General features: G+C 43.2%; 1 protein-coding gene across 1 annotated transcript in view; it reads right to left on the bottom strand.

Annotated features, from left to right (window-relative positions):
• Positions 1–12,077, bottom strand: part of VPS13B (vacuolar protein sorting 13 homolog B) — an 858,817-nt gene that overhangs the window by 19,746 nt on the left and 826,994 nt on the right. The window contains exons 53-54 of the mRNA XM_025394335.1: positions 8,310–8,428; positions 3,450–4,255 (exon numbers count right to left, since the gene is read on the bottom strand). Of these exons, the coding sequence (XP_025250120.1) occupies positions 3,450–4,255; positions 8,310–8,428 (925 nt within the window). The remainder of the gene's footprint in view (positions 1–3,449; positions 4,256–8,309; positions 8,429–12,077) is intronic.

The raw sequence follows: 12,077 nt of genomic DNA, 5'->3' as shown, positions 1-12,077 counted from the left end.
AGAGGTGCATGCAACATGGTGGTACTGCTTCCATGGCCTCACAGGCAGGAAAAGGGAGAGACTGAGGCTTGGAGACTAAGCCAACTGCTCATAGTCCCCTGGATGATCCACCTGTGGGCTGGGTTTCCAACCCAGGTTTTCCTAATTCCGAAGCCCACCCACCTCTTCCTTCTGTGAGCTCAGGCTGCAAAGAGTAGGCAAAGGAGCCGGGGAGGCTGTGGAATATTCCTCCATGGAGGGCCTTCTCTGGAGGTAAAGAAACAGCAGATTCCCTTTAGCTCTGAATGGCTGTAAGGGTGTACCTAACGGCAGAAGGTTGGTCTAGAAACATCTTAATTCCCCATCTCTCCAACGAGTCCATGTATAAACGAAAAGAGAGTAGCTATGGCCAAGCAGTGTCCCCCATGACAGGCCTGTTCAGTTTGGTGCCACGGGTGCAGAGAGGGAGTGGGAACCTGCCTTGGCCTCCTCTTCCTGCCAGTGGCAGCTTCTCCCCTGTGGTGGGGTTGGAATCCTTGAAGCCTGAAGCCACTGCCTGATAGAAGGGCTATGTGGAGGCCAGAGCTACATCTCAGTGGCATCTGAGCTGGACAGAAGAGGGCAGACAGATCCAAAGGTACTCCTTTATTGTCCTGCAATAGCAAATCTATCTTTTGCTCGGTCATTTGGAAATTGTGTTGAAGAAGGGAGTCTGCCTGGCTCCTATCAAACTAAACCTTTGGGTTAGAGAGGGGCCTCAGGATAAAGACCACATGCATTCCTTCAGACAGGGTTAGTTACTGATTTCCAATTACTATTTATTTTCATTCTGCCTCTCCTACCTCTACCTTTTTTAGTTGTTTAATTTTTTTAATATTTTTTATGTTTTTGGAAATGGAGTCTCGCTCTGTTGCCCAGGTTGGAGTGCAGTGGTGCGATCTTGGCTTACTGCAACCTCCACCACCCAGGTTCAAGCAATTCACCTACCTCAGCCTCCCAAGTAGCTGGGACTACAGGCGCACGCCCCCATGCCTGGCTAATTTTTTGTATTTTAGTAGAGACGGGGTTTCACCGTGTTGCCCAAGCTGGTCTCGAACTCCTGAGCACAGGCAATTCACCCACCTCAGCCTCCCAAAGTGCTGAGATTATAGGCATGAGCCACTGCACCTGGCCTGTTTATTTTTAAAATCTCTTCAAGTTGATACCACAACTTCCCTAGAAATGAGGTAAGGGTGTTTTCCATGACAGGCAGGGGCACTCTGACCCAAGTGAGATGTGGGTGGGCAACTTGCCTACCTGCAGCCAGCTCTCTCCCTTCCCTCGACAAGGATCACCTGGGAGTCTGGAGCCTCCAGCATCTTCCCATTTCCTACTCCTGCAATCACTGCTTTCTTCCAGATGATCTTCAGATTGTCCATAGATTTTTAGTGACAGAGTTTCCAACAGGCTCTGAAAACTTGGCCCTCTATATTAGAATCCCTTATGTTGGTATACAGTGAGATTGGAATGGCAGCTTAGAGGATTTTTAGGTGAATTATATAAAATTCAAATAGAATGTTCTTGTGAAAGCTCATTAAAAATATAAACCAAAATGAAGAGCTCGTTTTTAGCACACGGGCTGCACGGCCCGTTACTTGGTGCCACAGGTAGAGTTTCCCTGCTGCTTACTGCACTGCTGAGTCGTGCAGAGACTGAATGGGAGCCTTCGTCCTTGCCAGGCCTCAGACTGGAGCTCAGTAACCTACGTGCCTGCTGCTTATGTGAAAAAGCAAAGATTGCCTGAAGGGGAAGTTTCTGGAATTGTTTATAAATACACCCATCTGTTAAATTTGAAATGTGAACTGCTTATTTTTAAATAAGTTTTTAGCAAGAGGGAAATGTTTTCTTCATTGTTGTGCAAGCTATCAAGACAACAGGTCTGGCAGGACCCTCTCCCTGATCTTGTGGTTATCTTTTATAAAAGAGTCTAGATAATCCTAGTAAGTCTATGAATTTCATTATGGAGAAAATGTAATCTGACCAACATGGCAATAACACAGGTCGTTTACTGCTACAATCTTAATCTTATATGGGAATGCATTCACAAAGTACAGCTTTACAAAGAGGATAGAACAAAGGCTCTCTCCTCTGTTACTTTCAGAAAGTAAGATTTCCATGTTTTCTATTGGAAAGGGCTGACAAGGCTAACTCTGGATGCTGTTCTTTGTTTGAATTTCTGGGAGCCCAATTATCAAACTAAAACTGCTTTAGAGTGAACTTGGCTCAGGAACACACACTGTGATGCTGATTACCATAATGTTCCCTGAGACCACATGGTTCCCACCACTCAATCTTTATTTTTTGGGACAAGGTCTTGCTCTGTCACCCAGGCTGGAGTGCAGTGATGTGATCATAGCTCACTGTAGCCTCAAAGTCCTGGGCTCGAGCAATCCTCCCACCTCAGCCTCCATAGTAGCTGGGACTACAGGTGCACGACACCACACCTGGGTAATTTTTTAACTTTAATTTTTTGTAGAGACGAGGTTTCACCAGTTGGCCAAGCTGGTCTTGAACTCCCGTGCTCAAGTGATCCTCCCACCTCAGCCTCCCAAACTGCTGGGAATACAGGTATGAGCCACTGCGCCCGCTACCCACCAGTCTCTAGGACACAGTAGTCCCTCTACAAAATTTTGCATGCATGTTCAAGCCAGCCCCTGCAGACTTTTCCAGCCAGACTGAAGGAATCCTTACCTTTTCCACGGAGTCCCTGAGAAACAGCAGCCCTCAGCCTGCAATAGGCCACTTGCCTGGCCCCAGAGAGTGGAAGGGCCATTACTTCTCTTTGAGCTCAGGTCTGTGGAGAGGCTGACACACTCACAGCCTTCGCTTTGCCAGCTGTCTAGACAGGCAGTACAGCACTGGATAGATAGAGGGCTCAATGTGCATCTTATGAGCACACAAATCCTCTGAATTTCTCACCTGCTGCTATTCATGAATAGCAATGAAGAAAACTAATAAACAAGAACTGGACTTCTTTTAGGCCCAGGGACTGAAGACCTGGGCTAGCTTTCCTGGTTGCTCTAGGGTGCTAAGAAAGGGCTCTGTGCCTGCAAGGTGCTAAAAAAAAGTGTTTGCTAAACTGAACTAAAATTCTAAGTTACAGAACAGCTACTACTGCTTCAATGTTAATTAAATGGCAAGCAAAATGCTGGATACCTCACATACTTTCATCTGATCCTCTCAGAAATCTTCAAAGCCATTTTATCGATGAGGAAATGGAGACTCAGGAAGAAGGTTCAATAACTTGCCCAAAGTCTTACAGCTAACAGTGGCAGGCTCTATATTTAGATCCAGCTGTGTGTGACTGTAAAGCTCAGGTGTGTTACCTCTTGCCAATTGCTTCTTTAGGTCTTGAAATGAGGTGCTACCCCCAAGCCTATCATTTCTGCCCAGGCTCTAGCTCATCACAGACCCTCAGCTTGTGTTCTTACCTGCTCTGAAAAGGGCCCCCGCGGCATAGTGCATTGCCAGGGCGTGCACAAGCTGCCTTGCAGTGGTGAAGATGGGTCCTCTTTCAAACACCGAGAAGGAGAGAGGAGTGTGGTCTGAGGCTATGTACAGCTTGAGGGAAGCGTGGATGCTGACGAGCAAATTCACTGGCTGGATCACCAGTTTCCGTAACTTCACAGGATTCACCAAGGCCCTGGCGTGCTGTGTGACCTGCATGGGCAACATCTGTTTACCCCCAGAGAGGTGCGTGGAGTGACCAGCCAACCTGCTGTTAGGAAGGTAAGTGTCAAACAAAGTCTTGATGTAGTATACAAATGTGTCTTCCACATACAACCGAGCAGGTTTTAATTCAAAGCTGAACTCGTTAATATCACAGAGGATGCTCTTGCCTTCATTTAAGGTGATGCAAAGTTTGATAAAACAGTTTTCCTTGTATTCTTCCAGCTCTTTGTTAGATATGAGGAGACTCTGCATTTTAGAACACTGAATGGGTTCTGCTTTTTCTCCCTGGCAGACTAAGACAGCAAAGTGGAAATTGGATTTGTTATAAAGCTGGTTGTCTAGCTGCAGGTCCCCACAGCAGATCTCCACACAGTAAAGTTCAAACAGCGCAGCCGCAGGCTCTTCCCCAGGGAGGGGACCAGCTCCCGGGGCCATGCAGAGAAAAACATTGTCCAGTGTGAGTCTCAGAAGCTCAGGTGATGCTTTGTGGTGGGTGAGGTCATCAAACACTGCCAGACTCAACTGAGTGATAAACATTTTGAATGTAACAATCTTCTCCTGGGCTCTAGAAGAGAAAGGGACAAGAACATTAGTCTCCCCCACTCACCTTTTCTTTCTCTCTTCTTTCTTTTTTAATGACAGTACCCTATTAAATACCTCCTGATGGGATATCAGACTCTCATAAGAAACAAATAAGAACTCAACTTTCAGGACATTGTGTCTGGACGGAGCCCGTCACACTTCAACAGTATTGGGAAATGTTCCCAATGGGACTATTATAAGCTCTTGTCATGTTTCCGTATGTTTCCCTTATCAACACCAGATTTTTACTCCAAAATCCCTCTGGTCTTTGTGTATTAATTCTCTATCATGATGATCACAAGACAGAAAGAGAGAAAAAGTAACTGAGACTCCCTAAATTGAAAAAGTCACGTGAGCAGAAGAAAAGTTAGCAGGAATTCCTGCCACAACTGCCCACCAACCATACCTGACTCCATGCTTAGCTCTTCTCCATCTCCATTTCTGGGGTGGAACTACCCTTGCTTCTGTCTCAGGTGAACCCCTCTAAAGTGCACTAAATCACTCTGCTCTCACCTACTCAAAGACATCCCTCCAGCAACTCACACCCCTTTCCTCCATCATCTTTTTCTTCATTACTAGCTGCTTGTAAACATGCTGTCATCTCTCAGCTCAAAAAATCCCTCATGACTCCACTCTCTCCCTTAGCCACCACTCATTTTTCTGATCCTCTCTATATAGAAACTCTAAAGTGTGTTCTATACACATTGTCTCCAACTCCTCTCCTTCCCTGCTCTCTAAGGCTTGCTCCAAGCAGCCTTTTGTGCCCCCATCCCCAGCCTAATAAAACAACTCCTGTCAAGGTCATCAGTGACTTCCATTTGGCTAAATCAAATGATGGACTTTCAGGTTTTTGCTTACTCGACATACTAACAAATAATGACATTGCTGACAACTCCCTCCTCCTGGAAATACTTTCTTTCTTGTCTTCTCTCAGCTCTTCTACCTCTCTGACCACTCGTCCTCAGTTACCTATGGAGATCCCTCCTCCTCTCCCTGACCTCTTAAAGTGCCTAAGGCTCAGCCCTTGGTCCTCTTCTCACCCCCATCTTCACTGACTTCCTTGGGGATCTCATCCAGTCTCATGACCTAAAATACCATCTATATGTTGATGACTTCCAAAGTATACACTTAGCCTGGAGCTCCCCCCTGAACTCCAATCTTGTGTATCTACCTTTCACACGGTCATTTAGATGTCTAAATGACATCTCAGCTTATCATGTCTATAACCAATCTCTTGATCTTTCCTCCTAAACCTGCAGATAGTCTCTCTCATCTTAGTTAATGGCAACCATATCCTACCAGTTGCTCAGACCAAAAATTTGGATGTCATCCTTGATGCCTCTATTTTTAGCCATTCAATGTATTAGGAAAATCCCATTGACTTTTCCTTAGAAGTAGATCCAGAATCTGACTGTCACTGACACTTCCACTGACACCACTGTAGTCTAAGCCATCAGTGTCTCTAATATGAGCAACTGTAATCATCTCCTAACTAGTCTCCCTGCTTGCTTGTGCCCTTGTTTGTCTACAGTCTACTTTAACAAAGTGGCCAATGATCTTCGAGAAATTTAAGTCACAGTGTGTCACTTCTATGTGCAAAATGCTCCAATGAGTTCCTCATTTCGCTTATAATTAAAGCTAAGCCCTTCAATGTCCCAATGAGGTCTCCCTCCTTCTAGCTCTTACCTCCTGGACCTCATGCACTGCTACTTCCACTTCCATCCCCTCCACTGGGCCCACAACAGCCTCTTCCCTGTTCCTCCTCGATGCCAGGCACGTTGTTGCAGGCCTTTGAACTGGCTGTGCCCTTTGCCTGGGAAGCTCTTCCTTCAGATAGTCACATTACTAACCCCCTACTGCTTTCCAGTCTCCGCCCAAATATCAACTTCTCAGTGCAGCTTACCAACACCAATTTGTTTAAAACTACACTCTCCCAGTCCCTTGGCCCTGGCACTCCCAGCGCCTCTTACTGAGCTCTGTTTTCATCCCTGTAGAATGCTGACCTTCTACTGCACCATAACATTTCCTTTCTTTTTATGTTTACTCTCTACACCCATCACCCTGCCCAATTCCATGCCTATGAGGAGAAAGTGATCTTCTCCAGGGCAAGGATTGGGCCTTTTTATTTATGGATGTATCCTCATCCTGTGGTAGGCATCCAGTAAGCCCTTGTAAAACATTTGTTGAATGAATTAAGGAAGTTCCAAGAAATACCTGTACTTTTCTCATGAAAGGTTGCTTCTATTGTCATTAACATTTATGCCCTAGATAAAATGTTTCTGAAAGTGTTGAATAAACCTGAAATTTTGTACTATACTAGTTAAAAGTTCATCTCCAATTTTGTTATGCTATTAATTTTTTATGAACACTTTTGGGCAAAGAAAACATCCTATCCAACATTGTTTGAAATATTATAAATTCAAATGAGCAGAATCCAAATTAATGACTTCTTCACCATATATGAGAAGCAATAAACCTCCCCCCCGCCCAAACCGAGATGGAGTTTAGCTCTGTTGCCCAGGCTGGAGTGCAGTGGCGTGATCTTGGCTCACTGCAACCTCCGCCTCCTGGGTTCAAGTGATTCTCCTGCCTCAGCCTCTTGAATAGCTGGGATTACAGGCACCTACCACCAAGGCTGGCTAGTTTTTGTCCTTTTAGTAGAGACAGGGTTTCACCATGTTGGCCAGGCTGATCTCAAACTCCTGACCTCAGGTGATCTGCCCACCTCGGCCTCCCAAAGTGCTGGGATTACAGGTGTGAGCCACCACACCCGGTTGCAATGAACTTTTTAAAAGAAAGATTTAAACAAATGTATGGAAGTTGGTGGTATTTATATTTTAATATTAAATTATTTTTTCTGATCATAAAATAAATGCTATTATAAGAAATCAAAATACAGAAATCAAATAATAATTAAATATTAAATAACTCATTAACCCCCCCATATCTGTTACCAATTTTGATTGTTTTCTTTTCAGTCTTATTTCTAGGAATGTTTTCTGTTTGAGTATGTATACATATGTACTTATGTGTGTATGTATGTACAGATAACACATAACTAGGATCATATATATTCAATATTCTACTTGTTTTTAGATTATATAATATGCATTTTCTATTCCATTAAAAATCTTTGAGATCTACTTTTTGCAGTTGTAACATTTATAGTACAATTATAGTACATCTATTTCCCTATGGATGGGCATTTTTACTTTGAATATTTTGCCATTGTAATTGTGTGATATCTCTCACTGTGTACATCTCTCTGTGTATATCTTTGCCCACTTCTCTACTTCCTTAACTCTTAAACTCTTAACACACTTAAAAGTGGAATTTCTAAGCCAAAAGGATTTTAAAGCTCTTAACATGTATTACTAAAGTGCTTTCCAGGAAATAGTACCAATTTACACTTTCACCAGGACTGGATATGATATGACATCATTGTTAATTTGATAAATTAGCATTTCTTTGATTACTTATATTTCCTCTTCTTAGAATTTTCTGTTTATGCCTATTGCCTCTATTTTTGTTTCTGTAAGGCTATCTTTATTCCTATTGAATTATGTGAATTCTTTTAAATTAAGAATATTAACTCTTTGTCTATTTCAAGTTTTTAAAACCTGATGGCAACATTCAGGTCAAAGTGGGGGTGGAAAATATGACTCTAAGAGGCGTATTTATATTTGATGTAGCTCTAATTGCTAAGTTTTATTATTAATTACTACACTGTCATGCAGATACAGAGGTATTAATGTGCATTTCATGCTAATAATAGTGGTATGATTCCAAGATGCATAGTTTGTAAATCAGTTTGTTAAACCTACCACAGAAGGAGTGGAAGTGGTATCTAGGAAAGATGGTTTATTGCTACCTATTGAAGGTATGATTTATTGCTAATAACCATATTTTTATGGATTATGCGATAATTAACAAAAAGCTTTAATACATATGTAGAGATGACAAAGATAAATAGTAAGTTTACAACTTTATAACAGGAACACTTACTATGTTGTTACAGGGAAAATAATTAAACCTACCTATTGCTGTTGGTTAAAATAGGTCCTGCTTTTCCTTCTGGGGCCACAGTGATGAAGACTGTGCCACACTGATGTACAGTGTCCACATACACATAGCCAAAGCCAGTCAGGAACACAACCTGCAGAAAGAATATTCAAAATCTGATTAAAAAGAAATAAGAAACACTACTGAAGTGGCTTGACTTCAGATGTCTCCAGTTCTGATTCAATACCACAAACAATTCCTGGTTATATTTCTTTATATCCATGTGTATGGGCTATTCAGTTGACTTGAAATGAAAAAAAAAATACCCAAAAGATCAAAACCAGATTTTTCAATATTCAGCTGTAAGGTTCATAGAAAAAAATGATGGATGATGGGGCATGAGTGTCTTCATTCTCTGCTTTTTTGGAATTGGCAAATAACTCTGTGTGGGCTGGAGTCCAGACATGGGGCCCGCTATATGTGTGCATATGAATCGTTGTGGAAAAAAACCCTAAAACTCGGGACTTGAAGTGCAATGTGCAAACAACTTTCAGGCTCTTGGGTGTGAACTTACTTCTATGGGGATGTCCTTCTGGACTAGGGACACAAAAGCATACCTCAAAACTCACCTAAAAACATATCACAATCCCTCCAGGGTCTTTTGCATAACTTGTAACAAGAATGGTAGATATAAGTGAATTTGTTCAGAGTAAAATATTAATTTTTCTAACATGAAAAGATGGACTAAGACCTAGAAAAAAGCTCTACCTCAGGATCCAGGTGCCAGACAGCAGAACAAATACCCCTTCAGTATTAAATAGCGAGTTGCTTAAATGGGTAAATATTTGAAAACAGAACAAGGCTATTTAAAAAACAACTCCAAGAACATCATGTTCACAGCCAGGATTACCTGAGGGTAGGGGCAAAATCCTCCTTATGCTTGGGAAGGCTGGTTCTGATGATTTGCAGTATCAATTCAGTCCAAGTCTGGGCCCTTTGTTATTATTAGGGCAGCAAATAAAAGCAGACAGACTGAAAATTCCTGGATGACGGAACAAAGGTAGGCTCTTGCTTGACCAACAATGAATATATTCTAATTTTGATCACATGAAGAAGCACCAGAGTGTACAAAGAACCACAGGAGAAAGCCAGAGTCACATTTGGAAGCAACTTCAAGGTCGCTGGCCTTCTTTCTCATGCAATGGCTTTCTCATGGACTTCAGAAATTCAGAATTTCTGACCATCTTCAGCATGTAGGTTACCTGGATGTCATCTCTGCCTTCTGCCTCTGCTCCTTGCTGCAGCCCAGCCCCTCCAGCTCTGCCTGGTTCTTCCACTGCTGTCTTCCTTTTCATTCTACAGCCTCTGCTTCAGCTGAGCCCCTTGTCTGCCACTCACTACTCACTATGCCTAGAATATACTTTTCCCCATACAAGTCCTTTCAAAAGCCTGTATGTCTTTGTGCATACAGCTTAAAGGATAGCTTACTCCATAAAGCCATCTTTAATTTTTCGATTCCCTTCTGGACTGACACCTACTTCTACATTCTAAAACAATTCTAACCATATTTCTATTTGACCAAAAATATCATTGTCTGTACTACAGTTACTTGTTTATGTGCCTGACCCCATTATTAGATTGTAAACCTCTTGACAGCAGAAATGGAGTCCATTTTTTCTATCTGTATTCTCTATGAACACATTTCCCAAATGGACTGTTTTGCAAAAATATCTTTTTCAAAAGACTTGTATTCTGAATTTGCCCTATTTGTTCCAGGGTAAAAATAAAACTTACAATAAAATTTGAGACTAAAACATAATTAATGGCTTAAAAATGGCTCGGTTCATGAATCTAAAACAAAAGAGATATTCTTTAAGAAATATTCCTAGGGTGGGCGGAGCAAGATGGCCGAATAGGAGCAGCTCCAGTCTCCAACTCCCAGCGCCAGCGACACAGAAGACCGGTGATTTCGGCATTTTCAACTGAGGTACTGGGTTCATCTCACTGGGGAGTGCCGGAGGATCGGTACTGGTCAGAGCTGAAGCAGGGCGAGGCATCGCCTCACCTGGGAAGCGCAAGGGGGAAGGGAATCCCTTTTCCTAGCCAGGGGAACTGAGACACACAACACCTGGAGAATCGGGTAACTCCCACCCCAATACTGCGCTTTGAGCAAACAGGCACACCAGGAGATCATATCCCACACCGGGAGGGTCCCACACCCACGGAGCCTCCCTCATTGCTATCACAGCAGTCTGTGATCTACCGGCAAGGCAGCAGCGAGGCTGGGGGAGGGGCGCCCGCCATTGCTGAGGCTTAAGTAGGTAACAAAGCTGCTGGGAAGCTCCAACTGGGTGGAGCTCACAGCAGCTCAAGGAAACCTGCCTGTCTCTGTAGACTCCACCTCTGGGGGCAGGGCACAGTAAACAATAACAAAGCAGCAGACACCTCTGCAGACTCAAACGACTCTGTCTGACAGCTTTGAAGAGAGCAGTGGATCTCCCAACACGGAGGTTGAGATCTGAGAAGGGACAGACTCCCTGCTGAAGCGGTTCCCTGACCCCTGAGTAGCCTAACTGGGAGACATCCCCCACTAGGGGCAGTCTGACACCCCACACCTCACAGGGTGGAGTACACCCCTGAGAGGAAACTTCCAAAGCAAGAATCAGACAGGTACACTCGCTGTTCAGAAATATTCTATCTTCTGCAGCCTCTGCTGCTGATACCCAGGCAAACAGGGTCTGGAGTGGACCTCAAGCAATCTCCAACAGACCTACAGCTGAGGGTCCTGACTGTTAGAAGGAAAACTATCAAACAGGAAGGACACCTACACCAAAACCCCATCAGTACATCACCATCATCAAAGACCAGAGGCAGATAAAACCACAAAGATGGGGAAAAAGCAGGGCAGAAAAGCTGGAAATTCAAAAAATAAGAGCACATCTCCCCCGGCAAAGGAGCGCAGCTCATCGCCAGCAATGGATCAAAGCTGGATGGAGAATGACTTTGACGAGATGAGAGAAGAAGGCTTCAGTCCATCAAATTTTTCAGAGCTAAAGGAGGAATTACGTACCCAGCGCAAAGAAACTAAAAATCTTGAAAAAAAAGTGGAAGAATTGATGGCTAGAGTAATTAATGCAGAGAAGGTCATAAACGAAATGAAAGAGATGAAAACCATGACACGAGAAATACGTGACAATTGCACAAACTTCAGTAACCAACTCGATCAACTGGAAGAAAGAGTATCAGCGATTGAGGATCAAATGAATGAAATGAAGCGAGAAGAGAAACCAAAAGAAAAAAGAAGAAAAAGAAATGAACAAAGCCTGCAAGAAGTATGGGATTATGTAAAAAGACCAAATCTACGTCTGATTGGGGTGCCTGAAAGTGAGGGGGAAAATGGAACCAAGTTGGAAAACACTCTTCAGGATATCATCCAGGAGAACTTCCCCAACCTAGTAGGGCAGGCCAACATTCAAATCCAGGAAATACAGAGAACGCCACAAAGATACTCCTCGAGAAGAGCAACTCCAAGACACATAATTGCCAGATTCACCAAAGTTGAAATGAAGGAAAAAATCTTAAGGGCAGCCAGAGAGAAAGGTCGGGTTACCCACAAAGGGAAGCCCATCAGACTAACAGCAGATCTCTCGGCAGAAACTCTACAAGCCAGAAGAGAGTGGGGGCCAATATTCAACATTCTTAAAGAAAAGAATTTTAAACCCAGAATTTCATATCCAGCCAAACTAAGTTTCATAAGTGAAGGAGAAATAAAATCCTTTACAGATAAGCAAATGCTTAGAGAT

Source organism: Theropithecus gelada, chromosome 8, assembly GCF_003255815.1.
Source record: "Theropithecus gelada isolate Dixy chromosome 8, Tgel_1.0, whole genome shotgun sequence".
Lineage (NCBI taxonomy): Eukaryota > Metazoa > Chordata > Mammalia > Primates > Cercopithecidae > Theropithecus > Theropithecus gelada.
The sequence above is the reverse complement of the archived record's forward strand: the minus strand, read 5'-3'. Positions and strand labels throughout refer to the sequence as shown.